Consider the following 22,526-nt stretch of genomic DNA (forward strand, 5'->3'; position numbering starts at 1 on the left):
GGGAGGAAAAAAACGTGAAATGAAAAGATAGAGGAGCTTTTGAGGAATGAGCAGGCTACGACAAACACTCCAAGATTGTTCTTACTCAAGTGCTTTATCTAGGGAGTCTCTCAGATGTGTTTGGAATACAAGAAGTAAGCATGGCATTGCTATCTTTACAGGAAGATGTATGCTTATAATTTCAAGAATCAACGAGAATTAAGACCCCAGCACTCTAGAGGAATGTTCCTGTGGCTATAAATGAGTTCACTGGGGATTTGGAGATTTTGGAATATACAGTAATAAACTTTAGTCAAGAGTGGACGTAATAGGGGTATATACTACCTGATCACAGGTTTATTGCTTTCAAAATCCAGAACTATTCTGAACTGATGAGGTCTATTTTTCCCTATCTACTTTGCTCCCTAGGCTGAACATCTTGCAAATGGTCATTCTGTGTTTGTCAGTCTAGCTCTTTGGCTTTCCACAGCATCCTCCCAGGGCTGCCTCTCACTTTGGGCCTTGAACAGATTATATTTGAGCCTCATGACCAGTGACTATTCCCTGTTCTCTGTTCCCTGGAATACTCAGTATTAAGCAACAGGTTCTCTCTCTAAACGATGCCAAGCCATAACCTTCTGGGCCACATGGACCATCTCCACTGTGCAACTGCCTCACTGGAAAACCCTGTTTCAGCAAGACCTACAGTAACTATGAAGGTTCTGAGAGTTATGTGCTTATACATACTGCGAGGAGAATTGAGAGTCTTTTATGGCCAGGGACACTTTTGTTTACCCTTTCTTTTGGATAGTTTTATGTTAATTTGACACAAGCTAGGATCATAAGAGGAGGGAGCCTTGATTGAGAAAATGCCTCCCTTAAACCTGAATGTAACGGAGCCTGTAAGGCAGTTCCTTAATTAGTGATTTTTGTTGGAGGAGCCACAGAATTGGTGTTGGGGCAACTTCTAGGCTGGTGGCCTTCAGTTTTATAAGAAAGACGAATGAACAAGGAATGGAGAGCAAACCAGTAATTCGTACCCTTCCATGTCTCTGCATCAGCTCCTGCCTTCTTTGAGCATATGTACTGACTTCCTTAAATGACAGACTAAAATTTAGAAGTATAAGTCAAACAAATCTTTCCCTCTTCAAGCTGCTTTTGGTTCAAGTTGCCTTCACAGCAGCAATGGTAAACATTTTTTAAACGATGTTACCTTTTTCCACAAGAAAACCACACATTTTGAGCTGTGTACATTTTGGCTTTTTTAAATTATATATTATATATTCCATATATAACATTAAATATACTCAATTTTTTCCACTGGCGACAAGACATTGTTTCTACTCTCTGATTCATCCAAGGTGTAGTTTTATTAATTTTTACTCTGACATATTAATTATGCAAATTGAGACATGTGTTGTGTCTTAACTAAGCAAATCAGCATTTTCTGTGACTTTTGTCAAGATGAGGGAATAGATACCACTCAACATACACCTGAAGGCATGTCATCATACTCAGGGCAAACGTAAGTCAGATCAACACAGAAAGCCACAAGTTAAGTGCAATAAGCACTATTTGAAAAATCTGGAAGAAACAAGTGTGAATCAGAGGCTGGTATATTTAGAATTAAGAGCTTATCATGGTGGTAAATCTAGCCGAGACTCCTAGCAGTGGGTGACATGGAACCTGAAGTGACCACCTCCTGCTACCAGGCAGGACCCCCAGTGGTGGGATAAGAACACCAACCCACCCATAAAACCTTCAACCCAAAATGTGCCCTGCCTATAAAATGTGCAGGGACAAAGATAAACAGATACTGAGGGAATGGCCAACCAATGACTGATCCAATTTGAGACCCATTTCATGGGCAAGAACCAACCCCTGATACTATTAGTTATATTCTATTATGCTTGCAGGCAGGGCCCTAGCATAACTGTCCTCCAATAGACCCAGCAGCTAATAGAAACAGATGCAGACACCAACAGGCAAACATTAGAAGAAGTTAAGGGAGTCTTGTGGAAGAGTTGGGGGAAGAACTGAGGGACCTGGAAGGGATGAGGACTCTACAAGACTAACACAGTCAAATAACTTGGACGTTTGAGGGCTAGCAGAGACTGAGCTACAAGCCAACAAGCGACCATGGGCTAGGCCTAGCTTCCTGCTCCCCCAGCACATATATAGATGTACACCTTTATTCTAGACCCCAAGAACTGGAGCAGGGCTCTCCCTGATTCTCTTGCGTGCCAGTTGGTTCTGTTCCCGTGGGTCACTATCTCTGGCTTCAGTGAAAGAGGATGCTCCTAGCCTTTCAATGACAGTCTACTAGGGTGGGTTGATGCCTAGTTGGGGGGGGCAACTATTTCTCAGGGAAGAAGAGGAGGGGAGATAGGAGAAAGGGCTGTAGGAAGGAGTATTGGAAGGAGGAGTGGTAAAATTAGGATGTAAACTAACTAACTAAATTAATTAATTGTTAAAAAGCTCATATTTTAAAGGACCATTGAAAACTTAAGGCAATTTGGGATATAGTGCAAGTAAGAATTGACATTGTCTTGGGTATCTTCAAATACCTTTATACATTGTCTTAAATGCTGCATGTTCTACATTGTGAATTAGAGACAATGTATATTATTTGGGAAAATTCTTCATTTATTACACAGGAAAGGTTATTTCATTTTGTTTTTTAGTTTGAACATATCTTGTATATGATACATTGTGATCATACCCCATCCCCTTTGTGGAGATCTCTTGGTGCTGCTTCAAATATATTAGCAAGAATATTTGCATTTGCAAGTTTACAAGGAAGTAAACTCAGACAAGAATTTGACATTGGGCGAGGACAAAGAAGTAGGCTCAGAATAAATACAGCTGAGGAATATGTTCCTTGCATCTTGATCATCTTGCTAAGTCTCTGAATACAGCGACCATGGGACCTTTGTTTATGCCTTGTTTGTTCCTTGCTTAATTTGTTTATATCTTGTTTGTTCTTTGACTACTTTGTTTATGTCTCAGAACTGACCATATTCTTTGCATGTACCTAGAATGATATAAGAGTCGACTGAGAAAAAAAAATATAACCACTCTTCAGCACTTGCTGGGGCTATATTCTAATACTGTCTAATTGTCCCCCTTTTTTTTAATCCTCACCTCCCACCCTTGAGACCCTGTTTACCGACTAAGCAGGCTTGGTTACCCCTCTAGCTTGTCTGATTTGTCTTCCAAAATGTTCCACTGTCAATGTCTAGCTAGTGTTCAAAATCCTTACTTCTTAATCTAAATGCCTTCCTTAATGGTACACCGATGAAAAGTGGAAAGCTCACACAGAAGCTCAATGAGACTTTTAACAATTACATAATTACATAATGATCTAGGCCTTTTAGAGCACTACTAACTTATTTTTTTTACTTTCCCAACTTCTAAGAAATTATTGTAAATTACTGCCATTTCATATCAGAAATGTTTTACTGCTGCAATAAAAAGTCACTTGTTAAAGCTTAATAATTAAATAAAGCTCATTTATGAATTTATAAAACTAAGATGAAAGGCTGGTAAGCAATTGATGAAATTATGTCTAATATTCATGAGCAGAATGTTCTAGCACAAATATCATGCTTCTGAAAGAAAAAAGAATATAACTGATAATTTACACGAAATAATAGTCATTACAGTTAAAGCTGCTTCCTCCGATTTTAACTAGATAATTGGTATTATATAGTCTGCATGTAGACCCTAGTATACTGGACTTTTTTATTATATAATATTTAATATAATTTGGCAGAGATATAGAAACAAATTGGTACTTGTTGAAGGTATAAGTCAATAAGAACCAATATTAAAAGTAGTCATTAAGAATCATGTAAACTCACAGATCAGAAAAAGTACATATATATTCAGTTGAATTACTTATTTTTTTCAACTTTCACTTTAAAGTTGACTTTGAAGACTTCACGCATGTCATCTAAAAGCCTGTGAGACCAGGCACTAGTTGGTGTGTTAGTGTTAGTGTGTTTGAATGCCCAGTGTCTGTTTTCAATCTGGTCTAATTGCCACTGAAGTATCATGCATGCAGTCAGAGGATAAACAGGTTTGTATGCCATAAAAAACATCTTGTAATCTTTAGTTTATCCATCAAAATAATTTTATTTTGCTGCTTTATTTTTATATAGCTGTCAGAAATTAAGGAGAAAAAGCCATAAAATCTCACTATATGAAATCTTATAATAGTATATTGAATTCTCATTTTCATTACATTATAATATATCAATTATAATAGCCATTACCATTATTAAACTGATTCTTTTATACTATGAAGATGCATCTTGCAAACTTTAATGTCATAAAAGAGTAAAAATATTAATACTCTTATGATCATAGTATTGACTCGCAATTCACAGAACCAAATTTTAAAGTAGGTCAAACTGAAAAAAGAGAAAAGAAAACAAAAAAAAAATCACTACCACCCAAACCAAAAAACACACAAAGTCTTTTTCACTCAGAAATCATGAAATTCTACAAACTTAGAACTGCAGTTTCCCACCAACCTGGTAAATATTGACCTTTTTTGATTTGTTACATCTTTTAACCTATTCTAAAAGAGAGACAAAATTAAATGGAAGTCTCAAGCTATCGCTGTCTCTTGAGAGTTCATTATTAACAGCAGATAATATTTAATGATTTTGATCTATCATTAAAGCAGATTGCTGGAATTAAAAGGTTTATTTATAATGATTTTTAATATCCTTTCCTCAGACTAAATAAGTAACTGGTACGAATTATTGTTTCTTTCTTTTCTGTTTTTAATGAAATATAAATGGATGGCCCATGACAACACAGACACTCCTATGTAAATTCAAATTCTACATTGTGGAAATGGCAATAACTTAGCCAAGGTGTGTCACATACCTCTACTTTACTTCTGCCACCATTACTGTAGGCACCTCCTGGACTGATTTTTCCTGTTCCACCACAAGATAAGGCAAGACCTTGATGTTTGTCACACCCCAAGCATCAAGCATGGTCTCAAGTGATTTATTGTCATGGGTATGTTCATGTTAATGAAAGGGTCTAGAATTTTTATTTTGCAATTTCCTCCAAACAGGTTGTGATTTTTCTGAAGGAAGAGTCTAGTGTACAAAGTGTCACACATTGAGCACAGTGAGGGGACTGACTTGGTTGGTGATCAAACCTGAATCTTTTCCCTTGGCTGATGAGGGACAAGCCAGCTTATTTTTACAGACCTGCTGTCTCTAATCTCAAATGATGCTGGACTTCTAACTGTGGAACTCTAAATAACTCTATTTGCCACAGTAAGTAATAAGAGTTCTACTGTCACATGCCATTTTTATCATAAAGTGAATTATAATTTGAAGGATGCATGGTTTGTATAATTATGCCTGCCTAGAAATACGTAAGTAGGGGAAATTGGAAATCCTATTGAGAAGGTTATGTATGAATGAACACTTCAGATGAGAACTCTAATAATAAGGACATCTGTGAGAAGGTTTATATGGACAAAATAAACCTTTGTAAGAAGGGAACAGGGCAAGACTATTGTGGCTAGATTGGAATGAATGAAGGGACAGTATAACATGAGTGGAAACACACACAGAAAAAGGAGTTCAAAATGTTAAAACTAGATTTCTTGTAAATGAAATAGCAGTTCAATTCATGGATGTTTGAGCAGTAAGAATAAATTGTTTGTTTGATCACTATTCTGTACTGGAACACAAATATAAACTCTTTTGAAATGAGATGGAATAAAGTGTACATCAATCATTTAGGTTCCTAATTTATTTTCATTTTCATTTGCAGAAAACTGAGAAAGATAGATAGATGAGAGAGAGAGAGAGAGAGAGAGAGAGAGAGAGAGAGAGAGAGAGAGAGAAGAGAGAGAAACAGAGAGAGACAGAGAGACAGAAAGACAGAGAGAGGTCACAAAGATTTGTGATGACGATCAATTCAATGTAAGGGGAAAAGTAAATTTGATAAATAAAAAACATAATGATATTTCAATATTTTGAATTACTAAAATGATAATCTTGTTTCATCAATTCAATTATAGAAAGGCATTTTTATTGTGTAGGAGACTTAGAGATTTTATTGAATGTAAGAAGTTGAGAAAGGGGAATAATTACTGCTGGTGATGGAGGGAGATGACTCAGTTATCCAATGCTTATCTATTTATGATGTCAGCATAAATTACAAAGCTTCCATAGAGAATTATAAATACCAAATAAGGTATATGATTCACAAAAATAATCAGTTATTTTTACCATATAATTATTAGAACTGTAAAATTTACTAACAAAATCATGAAATACTGTAATAATTGAGGAAAATACACTTTCCACAAAGCAAAATATCATTATGGAAAGATATAAATATGTGTCAATACCACTGAAAGTTTCAGCCTTCTATATTTCATAATTAATACTCTGATTATATAACTTAAAAACTTCTAAAATTAGTATAGACCAACATTTACAAATGATGATGAAAATAAGACTACACACTTTATCAATATTATCCACACTCTGAAAGAATGTAAGAAAATCACTATATCCCCACACAAAAAAAGTAGCAAAGAGCAAATATGGAATCATCTATGAATATTCAGAAAAAATGTAGTTTTATTACATCAACCATGAACCTGTAGTTTTAAACACAGATTTTATGTATGAAGCATTATTGCTATTTAAATACGGGAAGATTGTGAGGGGATATCTGCCTTAAAGGAAATCAAACTAAGCTTGCTTAAAGAAAATAAATGCTTAACCGAACAAAATCACTTATTAGTATTTTTATAAAAGCATTTGGCTGAATTACTTGAGTAAAAGTAAGAAAAATAAACAAAGAAAATTCTGGTTTTCAGAGAAGTCTGGATCAAGGAATAAATGCAGAAGCTACAAAAGAAAGCAACTGCATTCGATTGTGTACAGTCAAACACACCAGGGAAGAAAATGCAGCTATGGCTGTCTGAAGGAGAGTATAAGAACAAGATTGTTGAAGAGAACATGTGTGTTTATGTATAAAATGGAAGTGGGGGAGACAAAGAAGAGGAAAGGGAAAAATTTAAATGTACTAACTCAAAATAAGACAATTGTGCAAAACCAATTTATACCGATATAATAAAGAGAAGAGATTACAAAATAAAACTTGCCTTGACAGCATAAAGAGCTGAGTTTGAACCCTAGAATCTACCAAGAGGGGGAGAAGAAGAGAAGGAAGAGGAAGAGAAGGTGAGGAAGAGAGCCAAAAGAGGGGGGAGGGGAGGGAGGGGGGAGGAAGGGAGGGAGAGGGGAAGGGAGGAGGGAGGGAGGGATGAGGAAGGGAGGAGGGAATGGCAAGGGAATAGGGGAGGGAGGAGGAAAGGGGGAGGGAGGGGGGAGGGGAGGGAGGGGGAGGGAGGAGGAGGAGGGGGGAGGGGGAGGGGGAGGGAGGGAGGAGGGAGGAGGGGAGGAGGGGAGGGGGGGAGGAGGAGGGATATTCCTGTCATGGTACTATATGCTTGTAATCTGAGCACCCAGGTGAGGAGGTGCAGACAGGTAAATCTTTGACAGTCACTAGCCAGCTCTCTAGCCTACTTGGTGAGTTCCAAACAAGGCAATAGAGTCATCTAAAGAACAGATACCACAACACAACACAAAACAAACAAGCAAACAAAGCAAAATAAAAACAAACAACCCAAAAACAAAAATCAATATGACAATCACCTTTGAATGAAAAACTCTGGTTGTCCTCTGGCTCCAACATACACGTGCACAGATAAACATTGGTACTGCGTTAGCAGTTGATTTTGATATGTGTCTCTTCCAACCAGGCCTACAACTTCCTCATTGCCATTTATTAAAAGATTTATCTCATGCACTTAAGCTTATTGTGTAAATATCTGCATGCCATATGCAGGTCTAGGGTTTATAGAGGTCCAAAGAGATCACTGGGCTCCTTGAAACTGGGATTATAGATAGTAGTAAGACGTTATATGAATACCGATCCTCTGCAAAAGCAAGTGCTCTTAATGACTAAACTCTCTCTTCAGGCTACCCCTCCTTATCAATTAATTTCAGTCTCACTTTTGATTGTAGTATAAAATGATAGGCAGATTTAAGCAAGTGTGTGCCTAATTAAAAGGTTCGAAGAGGACAAAGGGGAATGATTTTTTCTATGCATAAGGTTATCACAATTTATTTTTATATAAACTACCTCTTGGGAAGATAAATAAAAAGTAAAAGAAAAACACATTTACTCTATATCATCAACTCAATTGAACAAAAAATGTAATAAAAATACTTTCATTAGAAAGGCAAATATGTGTACCCAAGGAGTACGTTCTTTATTGTACTTAGCACATATTAAGATTCTTTAGATAAAGTTAAATAATCTGGGGCTGAATAGAGGGTCTTTCAAAAGTATTCATTATTCATGTTGCTTAGAACAATATGTTCCAGGAAGTTGAAGGAAAAAAATTATCAAGTCCTTTTTCTTGGCCCTCTGACTATTGAGCAACAGGGTGCTGAATGTTACACCCTTTCCTTTGTCTCCCACAAGCACTCCTAAGGCTGGTCCTACTAGTGTCAGTGAGTTCCTAAACTTCTGAGAGAAGAGAAATTTAAAAGTAGAAATTATATGCAAAGCACAACTGCTTCTGGAAGCATCAGTCTTAATATTGTTGTATAAGTAATTAGTGTATAAATAATTGTGAGCACAGGATCAGAGTCCCCCAATTTTTACATAGCCAAGCAGACAATGTGTTAGCTTTCATAGGAAACATGGTTTCTTTCGCAACTTTTCAATACTTCATTATAATCATTCAGCCAAAGTCATCACACAAATGAGTGTGGCTATGTGTAAATGAAATTTTACCTCATCTTTTGAATTCCACTAAACCATATTGATTGTCTAGAAAACCAGAACAAGGCACGTGGCTCTGATCTGATTTTTTCAAATCATCATAGTCTGAATTTGTCTTTGATTATCTATGGAGGTTTGCCCAACTTTTAAAGTATATTAAAACTTTTACACTATTTTTTCATAGTGATTTCCTGAGGAAATAGTTTGGCTTAAAGTTTCCACATAGTTACAGATTTTTGTTTTGTTTTTGTTTTTATTTTTTTGTTTGCTTTTGTTTTTGTCTTTTTTCTTTTCTTTTTTTTTTTTGGGACTTTCTTTTTGGTATATTTCTTTTTTTTTTTTTTTTTTTTTTTTATTATTATTAACTTGAGTATTTCTTATGTACATTTTAAAAGTTATTCCTTTCCTGGTTTCGGCAAACATCCCCCCCCCTCCCCTTCCTTATGGGTGTTCCTCCCAACCCTCCCCCATTGCTGCCCTCTCCCAACAGTCTTGCTGGCTTTTGTTTTGCTTTGTTTTTAAATAAAGGTACAATATATTTATTTATACTTTGAATAAAATCCTTTTGTGAATAATTGTTTTTAATTACACTATTCTTTGTCATAGTATCTTTATATGGACGAAAGAGAAAAATAATTGATAAAAATAATTGATAGTTTATGCTCTTAAGACTAAATTTTATTGTTGAATGTAAGGTTCATCAAAGCCCTGTAGATGTTTCCCCATTCTGGTTAAAAAGATAACAGACTTTCTCCCACTGTTCTCTCTGGCACTGCTTCCTGATATTGAGCAGGTCAGTTGTCTCTCTCCTCAGCTATAAGATGATATAAATAATAGCTTCCAAAACTATTTATTAAAAATAGTCAACAATTAACACATAAGAATAATCATGTAAAACAGTATTTCCTATGCAAAGCACTATGTGAGTAGGTACTGTTAGTGTCTGACAATAAAAATATCCTAAATGTTTTATAAGTACTGTCATCCTCCAAAGTATCAGAACACTGAGATGTAAATAATCTAGTCCAGAAGGAGACTTCAAGGTTCTGGGTTGTTTTCACTCTACTTAAAATTCTTCTCCATTCCAGGCCCTTTGGTCTCCCTTTCAGATCTTTCTGGTTTTCAGAGAGGCACAAACACCTTTCAAGATCACCGGTAACACCAAGTTTTAGTCAAACATCTATTGACCTTTCTGGTCAAAGACAACTTACACCTCTGAGTTTCAGGTTTTTAATTTTCAATGCCAAGGTAAGATCAACATCAGATGAAATTTTAAAGAGAGAAAAAAAAGAGAAATATCCTGGTTTTCAAATTTCAAGTGTTTGAAAGAATTTTTCCTTGCTCAAAGATTGGATGGGGGAATTTGAAAGCTTTAATTCTTCTCTCCTATTATTACTTTCTCCTTCTCCAGAAGGAGACCGCATGAGTGTGTGTGTGTGTGTGTGTGTGTGTGTGTGTGTGTGTGTGTTCTTTGTCAGTGACACTGACAATGTAAGACCATCTAGTGATTTTTCTGTGTTCTAACCTTTAAAAGTACTCCTACAAATCATTGTTACTTCTGTTCCAGGTGACCCAACCTAGTCAGCAGCTTACTGTTTTAACTCTGTACTTTAAATGATATCTGTGTAAGTCTAATACTGTTAGATGACCTCTTTGTTAGTTTAATTTTCTGATCTCCAAAGAAACCAAAATTAAATGACTAACTAAATGTACATCTTGGACTAGCCTTTGAAGGCAATATTCAAATCTTATGGTTCTTAAAGATGATAATAAAATATTGTAATTTGACATTGTTCAAAATGCTACAAATAGGTTAAAATTGAATTACTGACATAAAAAAAACTATTTTCAACAGTTGTCAATAACTTAATTTCCTTATTTTAAAATGAGCCATTCAAATCAATTCAGAAAAAGAAATAGAAATAAAATTAACTAAAAGCATGATTATAGAAGACATTGCTGTAAAAAATCAGAGATGTATATCCATTATAGGCATACGAAAAGAAATATTTTTTCTCTCTCATTTTAAAGCCTCAACTGCAAACATTATGATGGCATTTTAACTTAAAAGTTGAACAATTAGCAAATAAATTAATAAGACCCTGTGTAAACGAAGAAACAGCCAAGTCGTGCATGCTGACAGTAACCTGATATAACTGTCTCCTGAGAGGCTCTGACAGAACCTGACAAATACAGAGGCAAATGCTCACAGCCCTCCATTGAACTGAAAATGGGGTCCCCACTAGAAGAGTTAGATAAAGGTCTGAAGGAGCTGAAGGGGTTTGCAATCCTATAAGAAGAACAACAATATCAACCAATTAGACCCCACCCTCCCAGAGCTCGCAATGACTAAACTACCATCCAAAGAGTACACAGGGATGGATCTATGACTCTAGATGCATATGTAGCAGAGGATGGCCTTGTTTGGCACCAATTGGAGGAGAGGCCTTTGGTCCTGTCAAGGTTTGATGCCCCAGTGTACGGGAATGTCTAGGCAGATAGGCTGGAGGGAGCAGGAGGGGGGTGTAGCACCCTCATAGAAGCAGGGGGAGGGTATATGGAATAGGTGATTTCTGGAGGGGAAACTGGAAAAGGGGACAACATTTAAAATGTAAATAAAGAAAATATCCAATAAAAGAAAAAAAAGGAAAAAATCAACAAATCAACTATCTATTCCTTTGCATGTTTGTCTCCCCTTTAAAATTTTATTCATATTTATAAATTACATATAAACAAAAACATTACTATAACATGTCCTTTACTTTTTTTGTTTTCTGTACAAGAGGCATAAACGTGGTATCTATCAGAATCCTTTACTTACATGCATTCTCTATTTTCTCTGTGCTTGACCACATGGTCTGGACAATTTATAAACTAAACAACTGGTTGCTTATAGATGGAATTGGTCAGGTCTTACAAACTCAGTGTTTAAAAACACAACAAAATATAGCCACTGGGACATAGTTTAACTATCTTTAGTTACCTTACAAATGTATTATACATGTATCTACAGTGTTCACAGATTTTTTTTAACTAGGTTTATTGAATTTCCAAAAGATGAATCACACAACAAAACTACAGTGAGAATTTCCAAGTGTTGAAACTCTTAGGTCTCAAACCTGGGACAAATTGCTACTTGAGGTATCCATTAAAGTATCAAAGTGGACACTGACCTAAAGTGTTCTCAGCATCCCTCAGTCCTTACCTGACAGGCTATGGCTAACGTACCCTATCCCCTATCCTGATCTTCTTCAGCCCAGAGGCTGGGATGATTACCTCCTCCAAGCTTCCCTTCCCTATATAATCTAACCATTTTTGTTGCCTGAATTGTTCATATACTCTTCACCCTCCTGGCCTCTTCATCTGGCTTTTCCTTCTCCCCTCCCCCATTTTCTCACATACATCATGATCATGTCCACTCTGGACTCTTCCAGATCTCCCTGCCTCTTGCTATACTCTTCTTTTTATCTCCAATAAACTTTCTTCTACACCATATCTAGGGGCAGTCAGTTCCTTTCCATTCAGTAACTGAAACATCTACGTAGCTAAGATTCTTATATCTTTGCATTATTTAGAATTAAGTAAGTCACTTGTCCTGTCTGCCCATTAAACCTATTGAACTATTTTATTTAGACTCCTATACATAAGTGATATTAAAATCATAGGCATCTTAATTCTGACTTATATCCTACTAAGAACAGAAATGAAGTATTGTCTATGTTTCCATTCTGTCTCCCATCCTTCCAAAACTCTATTAAAAAATCCTCTGGATTTATCCTGCAATATAATAGCATCAAGGAATACAGCAGAAGTCAAGAATATGTGTTTGCAAATGATTTTCGTATGAAATTGAAACTGATGATGTGCAAGGGTAAAGAGGAATATCTATTTACTCAAAGTTAATATTTATTATTGTGTTTTACTAAAAGAACTATTTAATAGTTCATCGGCATATAGCTTTGTTAGAATAAATTTATCTTCATTGCTTTTGAAACTAATGGAGGTTAAGTTACCTAATATCAAAATATTCTTATAATTGGTAGAAGAATTTTAATCTGGCAACATGGGTGCTCTTGCAAGGAATCACACCGACAAAGGCAAGCAGATCTCTGAGTTCAAGGCCAGCCTGGTACAGAGCAAGTTCAAGGTACAGAAAAGCTTAGATCCAAGTATGGTGGCACAAGTCTTTAATTGCAACAATCAGGAGAGAGGGGCCTGAAGATCTATGGGTTCTGTCAGTTAAGTTGAATCAGTGAGTGGAAAGGTAGAGCAGTAGTGTGGCATTCATGGCAGAATTCCTTGTGGAATTCAGTGGCAGTTTTTACAAAGACAGTTTTGCAGAGACAGGTGGCAGGGAGTACAGGCTAGACACAGGTGAAGGCAAAACAAGTCAGAGAAGGAGAAGGAGCCAGAAGATTAGAACAAATTGCAAGAGCTTGTTTAAAGACAGGCAGAGTAATTCACCAAGAAGCCAAGAGAAGCCAGTTTGAAACAGCTTGGAGAGGAGTTTGGGCCAGAACAGTTTCAGAAACAACTAGACAGGGTAAGTTTATTCAGCACTAAGCCTCTAAGATGACAATTATGTCAGGCAAATAAAAGATACTTTACAATAATTTGCAAGTACTGTTAAGATTTAAGTACATTTACCTTTTTTAGAGCATCACTTCAAACAAACACATAGATGTAATTAACAAACAGACCTTTAAGTAGTTTATATAAATGTTCTAATTTCCAAGTTCATATTAAATTTTATAATTTCCAAATATTATATTTCTGATACTACATTTTCAAATCTAGACATAAGATAGTATATTCAGGCCAGGCGTGGTGGCACATTTTAAACCCTAGATCTGAGGAGGCAGAGGGAAGTAGATCTGTATTAGTTCAATGCCAGCCTCATCTACAGAAGTCCCAGGACAACCAGCACTGCATAGAAAGATCCTGTCTCAAAATATAGAGAGTATACTCATTTCAGAAAAATGATCATATTTAAAAATATTATTATTGTTCCAGTTCTGATTTCTTTTTCCTAAAACTGAGGAGGTCTTTAGCAAGGTGACTTCATGGAGTCAAACAAGACAATTTTATTCTCAACAAGACAACAGACTATCCAGAGCTCAAATGAGAAATCTAAGAGTCTGGGTCTAGGGGAAGCTCACATTCTATTGATTAACAGCACAATGGAAGGATCTGTTGAGGGTAGTGTTTGCCTCAGTAGCAGAGTTTTCCTAGTCCTGCAAAATACATTAATTCAGTGGCATATTAATAATCCCTGATCCTAGACACCTGGAGAGTGAAATATTGGACTTACTAACTAGGAGGAAGTCCCTATACTAAGCTTTGTTTTCTAGTTTTCAAGAATCATTCAATCGAGTATGAATCAAGCAACACAAAGACAAAAATAGAAATTCGGAGGAGACAGAAAGACAAATCAATCCTTAAGACATTGGGGACTCATTGGCAATAGGAATTTTGAGGAAATAGCTATGTGGGTCCATGGATTTGTAATCTGATTATCATACACCTGTGTATTTTCTTTGTAGGAGGCAGGTTGATAGAAAAAATTAAGGACTGGAATTTCAGTCTTAGCTCCTGAATTCTTTTGTGTCTTTGGTTCTGCCACCTAACATTTATGGATATCATTTTCTTCACTTGTAAAAAAAACAGATGTTTTTACATCTGCTAACATTTGATTTTATTTATACAATGATAAATATTTAAAAGTCTTAGATTTTTTTCTGCAAAAAGGGATGGTAATGGTATTCAACATATGAATTATTCTCATGATACTTAAGACAATATTACTGTCCAGGATACCCATAAAATTAAAAAGTATTTTCTGTTTTACCCAAAATGGAGTCCAAGCACTTTAATGAAGTAGTCATGCAATATTTCTCAAATACACAGTTACATGTAAAATGGCACAGAAAGCATTTAATGTAGTTTTGATTCTGTTCTTATCTTATTTGATAAATTATTTTGCAAATTGTTTGGTTAACATCCAAAGTGACTTCTTGTTAAAATTAACTGGAGAAATAGAAATGTTTCAGATATATTGGAGGGGATTCTGGATCGTGTTGTAAATACTTGACAGATTATCACATGTTCTTTCAGAAAAAATGAGTAAATATGTGGATATTATAAAGGATTTTTAAATACAGAATAAAAAAAACCTTTTAAGCAAAATTCCTCAAAGATAAAGTGAATCAGACTCCAAGTAAATATGAATTATAAAGTAACTAATCAACAAAGGTACTGAAAAATCTTTGAGAATAGATATCCAATCTATTTTCTATAGGTTGAATAACCTGAAAAGAACTTTATGTATTTAGTCTATCCAGAATAAAATTTAAAATATCAAATTTTGAATTTTTATTTTGTGATATAGCAAGCAATACAATTTTTGTGGACATTTGCATGCATCATAAATATTTCAGTAATGTTTACATCCTTGCATCTAATAATGGAAAGAGATTCAAGTAGAATCTGAAAAGCATATCTGACTGTTTAATGCCATGGGGTTTTTTTGTTATTTTTTTTCTGTTTTTACTCAGTATCAACCTTGCAATATAAACAGTGTCAATTGGTACATAATTACTGCTCATGTGAGAAATAAAGTTATTAAGGATACTTTAGAAAAAAGGTATAACATCCATTTATTGCTTAATGAAATTATTATGAATAACATATAGTCTTATACCAAAATAATTCCATAAAGTTGTTGTTACCATTTCAGAATTAGGTTAATAAAGTGGCTGTCATCCAATATACACAGGCAGGAGCTTATAGTCAACATAAAAGTTCCATTAAGTATTTGAAAACAAATGAAATGCAGTTTACTTTTTAAAAGTTATTAATTTGTAACAATTGAGGTAACTTCCTGTTTGGGACAGAACTACTTAAAAAGGTGGCATTTTTTAAGCACAACCTTTTATGAATTATGTTTTTCAGAATGTGTACGATACATGACATATTTTAAAATAGAATAGAAATGTACATAACACTGAACAATCACAATTTTCTATCTTTAGGAAGAATTCCATTAAAAACTATGGCATCATGTTGATTTTCTCAAAGAATGAGGACTTGGTTTCATTGATTCTTTTTGTTGTTTTCTTTGTGTCTAACTGATTAAATTCCTCCCTGACTTTGATTACTTCTTGCCTTCTACTCCTGTATCATGTGTGCTTGTTTCTTCTTCTTTTTTTTCCTAGAGATTTCATGTGTATTTTTAAATTGTTGCTATGAGAAGTTTCTAATTTCTTTATGGACACAGAGTTATGAACTTTCCTCTTAGTACTGCATTCATTGTGTCCCATAAAGTTGGGTATGTTTTGCCTTCATTTTCATTGAATTCCAGAAAGTCTTTAATTTCTTTCTTAATTCTTCCCTGACTTAGAGATCATTGAGAAGAGAGTTGTTCAATTTCCATGACTTTGTAGATATTCTAGTGTTTCTGTTGTTATTGAAGTCCAGCTTTAATACATAGTGATCTCATAAAATATAAGGTGCATTAAAATTTCCTTGTATCTGTTGCAATTTTCTCTATGGTCAATTTTGGAGAAGGATCCATGGGGTGCTGAAAAGGTATATTTTTTGTGTTTGGTTAAAATATTCTACAGTTCTCAGTTAGATCAATTCTATCCATACTGTCTATCAGTTTCATTTATTTTTTTGTTTAGTTTTTGTCTGGAAGATCTGTCAATTGTTAAAAATGGGGTATTGAAGATTCCCCCTATCAATGTGTGGGGTTCCATGTGTGACTTAAGCTTTAGCAATTCTTCATTTTAAAATGTGGGTGCCCTTATGTTTGGGACAAGGATGTTCACAGTTGAGATATCACCTTCTCAGATTTTTCCTTTAATGAATATGAAGTGTCATTCCCTGTCTCTTTTGATTAACTTTGGTTAAAAATCTAAATTTTATAGAATGGCTACTCCAGGTTGTTTCTCAGGTCCATTTCCTTAGAAAAAAATTTCTAGCCCTTTCCTCTGAGATAATGCCTATCTTTATTGCTGAGGTGTGTTTCTTATACTCAGCATAATGGTGGATCCTATTTTCACATCTGTTCTGCCAATGTCTTAGTCAGGGTTTCTGTTCCTGCACAAACTAAGAAGCAAGTTGGGGAAGAAAGGGTTTATTCAGCTTACTTCCATGCTGTCCATCACCAAAGGAAGTCAGGACTTGAATTCGGGCGGGTCAGGAAGCAGGAGCTGATTCAGAGGCCATGAAGGGATGTTTCTTACTGGCTTGCTTCCCCTGACTTGCTCAGCTTACTTCCTTATAGAACCCAAGACTACCAGCCCAGGGACAGCACCACCCACAATGGTCTGGGTCCTCCCACCTTGACCTTGAGTTGAAAAAATGGCTTACAGCTGGGTATAATGGAGGCATTTCCACAACTGAGGCTCTTTTTCTGTGATAACTCCAGTTTGTGTCAAGTTGACACATAAAACTAGCCAGTACAGTCAGATTGCATTTTTTATTGGAAATTCGAGTTCATTAATGTTGAGAGATACTAATCACCAGTGATTGTTAATTCTTGAATTCTTGTTATATTGATGGTGGCAGTGCATGCTCGTGTGTGTGTGTGTGTGTGTGTGTGTGTGTGTGTGTGTGTGTGTGTGTGTGTCCTTCCATTGTTTTGTTTTTGCTGGTGTGGAATAACTTTTCTTGGGTGTGTCTATCCTCCATGGGTTGGAATTTTCCTTCTAGTGAAAGGACACTATCAATAGGACAAAACAACAACCTACAGATCGGTAAAGATCCTTTCCCAACCCTACAGTTGACAGAGGGCTAATATCCAAATGTTTAAAGAACTAAAGAAGTTAGACACCAGCAACACAAATAACTCAAATAAAAGTGGAGTGCAGAGCTAAACAAAAATTCTCAACAGAGGAATCTCAAATGGCCAAGAAGCACTTAGAGAAATGTTCAAAGTTCTTCATCATCAAGAAAATACAAGTCAAAGCAACTCTGAGATTCCATCTTATACAGTCAAAATTGCTAAGATTAAAAACAAAAACAAAACAAACAAACAAAAAAACCCACAGGTAATGGCAGTCCTGGCAAGAAAAGTGGAGCAAAGAGAATACTCCTCAACTGAGGGCAGGAGCACAAACATGTATAACCATTTTGGAAATCAATTTAATGGTTTTTCAGAAAACTGGGAATAACTCTACCTCAAGACCCACTTATACCACTCCTGAGCATGTAACCAAAAGATACTCCACCTTCCCACAAAGGATGATTGCTCATCTATATCAATAGCAGTTTTATTTGTAACAGCTAGAAACTGGTAACAATCTAGGTGTCCTTTGACTTAAGAATAGATTTAAAAAATAAGCAGTACTTCTACCCAATGGAATGCTACCTAGCTAGTAAAAACAAAGATATCATAAATTTTGCAGACATATGAATGGAATTTGAGAATATTATCCTAAGTGAGGTAACCAAGACCCAAAATAACATACATATTATGTACTCATTTATAAGTGAATACTAGCCAAAAATCCAGAATACCCATGCTACATTCCATAACCTCAAAGAAGTTAAATGGGAAAGAAGGCCCAAGTGAGGATTCTTGAATCTCTCTTGGAAGGAGGAATAAAATAGTCACAAAAGGCAGATGAAGGAAGGAAACTGGTAGGAGAGGGAATGGGGAAGGAAATAGAGTAGTATCTAGGGGCAAGTATGGCAAGGGATAGGAGAGACAGCCTGATAACCATGAGAATGAATAGAAATCTGCAATTGACATGGGTGGGGAGGTGGGGGCATCTCAAGGCCATGACAGAGACATAGGATAGAAGAGGTCCCCAAGAATCAATGAGAGTGACCATAGCTCTGACTCACAACATTGGGGAAATGGAGAATGAAGACGCTACTTCCTGTAGCTAGGTACCAAATTTTCCATCCAAAATTTATCCTGTCTTCAAGAAATTCAGGCACAACAGGATGGAGCAGAGACTGGGCCAATGGCAAACAATAACTGGCCCAATTTTAGACCAGTGCCATGTGCGATCGATCACCAGTCCCCGACACTATTAATAATACTTTGTTATTCTTGCAGACAGGTGTCTAGCATAGCTGTTTTCTGAGAGGCTTCACCCACGAGCTGACTCAGACTGATTGAATGACCCACAGCCAGAGTGAATGGAGCTCAAGGTCTTTTAGGGATGAGTTAGGGGAGATAGGAACTCCACAGGAAGACCAACACAGCCAAGTAACACTGGACACTTGTGACATTCAAAAACTGAACCATCAGCCAAAGAGCATATATAAGCTGGACCTAGCCCTCCTCCATATATGTAGCTGACATGAGCCTTGATCTTTATCTAAGTCCCAAACAACTGGTGTCCGGGCTATCCCAAAAGCTGTTACTTGTCTATGGGATATGTTCTTCTAGCTAGCCTGAAAGAGGATGTGCTTAGCCCCACAGAGACTTGATGTGCCAGAGTCAGGGGATACACAGGTGGAGACGCTACACTCTCAGAGGAAAAGGGGATGGAGGATGAGGGAAGGATTGTGGGGGAAGTAGCAGTGAGCAGGATGAAAAGTGAAAATAATTAGATGATTAATTAATTAACAAACTATGGTTCTTCCTAATGATTATGATGCTGTAGTTTATATATTTATTTGGTTGAGGTGTAGTACTGAGACCTTTAACCAAACATTAAGGGTATTTTTGAGATGTTGTTTTTCCATAATATTTTTTGAAATATTGAAATATTGAAAGTAGAATGAGTAAAACATTGCCATCTCTTCCTACTCTCCTCCACACTGACAGGATTTCATCTAAACAGATTAAGACATAATAAGAGAAGGCTGGAGAAAAAAGACACATCTGCGTGAATATATGCCACAAGGCATTGATCTTACACATCTTTTAGATGTCTCTGTGCATTGACATTTCTTAGTACTCAGGTTCCTGATACTCAGAAGAGAAGTTAACACCATCAACTTTTATGTACTCAGATTTGTACTGCCTGCAGAACACACATGAGTTTTTCTTATTTTCTGGCTTTCCAAGTATAGCTTCTATTAGTCTACTCCTTCCTTTATCTTATGAATTAGGTACTCATAATAAAATTCACACATTCATGAATCTCATACATATATTTCAACATATAATTTACATGCATTTTATATTACACATATGTATATCATATTAAATTTTTATAAATTTCTCTGGAAATCTTACGATATACATTTAATCCTATGGATGTACATTTAAGTATATCACAGAATAATCGTCAAGTGTCAATCAAGTGCAATCTCTGAATAATTAAAATCAACCTTCTTATAATCTAGTGTTATAGAACTTTGGCTAGTGTCAATGTAGCACATCAGGAAATGGGCTATCAAATATATTGAAAATGAAACCTCATTTAAAACCCCAATTCTACAATTCTATATTAAAAGCAAGCTTGTATATAGATGTTTAAAAACATTTTAAAAAGTAACTCCAACAAGATATATATCTATCTATATATATATATATATAGATATGTGAGTGTGTATAAACATATATATATATATATTTCTTAATATCACTAAACATTTAAGAAACTAGTTTATAAATAATATTATGATTTTGAAGACTGAAGACTCTTGAGTTGTCATAGTTGTTTCCCTGCTTTCATTACAAATCTGCACATACTGTAGGCACTCACTGTCCATTTTTTCTCTGGATTTATGTTTTGTGATAGTTACACTCTTCTGGTACATAGATTAGAATTCTAATGAAGCAAGTTTTATGCACCAAAATAATGGAGCCAAAGAAGTTTTGGTATTGATTTTCCGTTGCCACTTACCTGCCCAGAAGTAGAAACTCCCCTGCTAGACCCAAGCGTCTCATGGCCATGAGCAGACCTCGAACTGTCATGCCTTCACAGAAGCAAGCTACCACCCGGGCTTTAGGTAAATGACTTCTGAGTTTTTTCAACAGCTTGTCAAAGCTCTGTTCCCCAGCATTGCTGTAAATTTTGTAAGAGTGGGCGATGCAAATCCCTTCTTTTGCTGACATATCTTTGAAAGCCTCCATCCCACTTTCTCCATAGTTGCCTGTATGAAGATGAACACACAAAGAGAAATATTGAAATAAGAGAATGGCATTTATTAGATACAATAAGAATTTTTATCATAACTGAAAGGTAGAACAAACTGTTTCAGAATATGCATATATTATACAATGTTGAAATTGTTATATCTTTGTTTCTTATTTTATCTTTTCATTTTCTGTTGAAAATTTAACAATCTTTACTTCTAACTTTTCAAAATGTACAGTTCATCTTATCTAACCGGAACATTTTTCTCCAAACTGATTATGATAATCCCAGTCAACTGACCTTCCTTCTTCTCTTCCTTTCTCTTCTTATCCCAGGCTCTGATTCCTACGTTTACCCTGTTACTTTCAATTTCTTTTCTTTTTTTTTAATCTTTATTAACTTGGGTATTTCTTATTTACATTTCAATTGTTATTCCCTTTCCAGGTTAAAAGTAAGGTGATATAGTATTTACAAGTCAGGGCTTAACTTATTTACATAATACAATGCTTTTCATCCTCATTCACGTTGGAACCATAGCAGATTTCATTCTTCTCTATGGCTGGATGTTCCATTGTGTATAGAAACCAAGTGTTCATCAGTTGCAAAACACTTAAAATATTTATTGTCAGTACTAAACACAAGTGAGAAATTCTCTTCAGCATACCAACTTATCTTCTGTTCAGTATTTACTCATAACTTCACATAATGTGTTTGAAACCACTTACCTTCACATAATGTATTAGAAAGTACTTATCTACGATTTTTTTCCGTGCTATCTCTTTTCCCCTTTGAATCTCATTGAATGATAATTTCTTCTTACTGCTGTGGATTGTATATGGTTTATCCTCCAAAGATCCTATTGTGGGAGTTTGGTCTGTACTGCTCATGTTAGTAAAAGTGTCTTTTATTCTTCAGAAGCATTTGTCATCTCAATGGCTTACTGTTTGATAAGTTCACCCATTCTGTTTCTTTCTGAACTCTGGATAGCTGGCTTAGCTCAGTTCTTCTGGCTCAAACTCTTCTCCAAGATGACTGACTCAAACTAGCATCTCTTGGCTTTTCACTGAATTGTTCTGCATGGCCTCAAACTAACTCTGACAATCTTTTCCAATCTTCTGGCTCCTTCTAGTCTCTGGGTCATTTTGTCTTCACCTGCAACTTACCTCTGGAAAACTGTACTGGTAAAAATTGCACTCTCACTCTCTAAATCTCTGTCTGTCTGTGTGTCTATCTGTGTCTCTGCATGTCTCTGCCCCCCCTCTCTTTCTTTTTCTCTCTTTCTCTCTATTTCTCCCTTAAGTACTGTCTTTCCTGTGCTGTTCTCTTAAGTATCTCCTATTTCTTCTGCTGTTCTCCTAAGAGTTGGTCATATCCTGTATTTATTCATTCTGTTAAGTATTTCTCTGATTCATTACTATGTCTACCTCTTAATTAGACCTCAATTTCAAACATGGGTGCTTCTTTCTACAAACTTTCCTTACTTTCTATTGTTTGCGATTAAAAGTGTATACTAAGGGCATGTCTGTATTCCAGCCAGAGGGATCAATGGTGTCTTATTACAACCAGATCACACAGACCTAGGATATCTTTGTATATCACCCCTTGCCATGATGACTTGGTAGAAAATTTAATTGGGCCTAGAAGAAGGTGATC

The 22,526-nt window shown here is 35.7% G+C and overlaps 1 protein-coding gene across 2 annotated transcripts in view; it reads right to left on the minus strand.

Annotated features, from left to right (window-relative positions):
- The window catches only part of Grm5 (glutamate metabotropic receptor 5), a 532,992-nt gene that overhangs the window by 297,844 nt on the left and 212,622 nt on the right, over positions 1 to 22,526 (minus strand). For both annotated transcript variants that reach the window (XM_032893267.1, XM_032893268.1), the window contains exon 3: positions 20,640 to 20,889. In XM_032893267.1, coding sequence (XP_032749158.1) covers positions 20,640 to 20,889 — 250 coding nt within the window. The remainder of the gene's footprint in view (positions 1 to 20,639; positions 20,890 to 22,526) is intronic.

Source organism: Rattus rattus, chromosome 2 (assembly GCF_011064425.1).
Source record: "Rattus rattus isolate New Zealand chromosome 2, Rrattus_CSIRO_v1, whole genome shotgun sequence".
Lineage (NCBI taxonomy): Eukaryota > Metazoa > Chordata > Mammalia > Rodentia > Muridae > Rattus > Rattus rattus.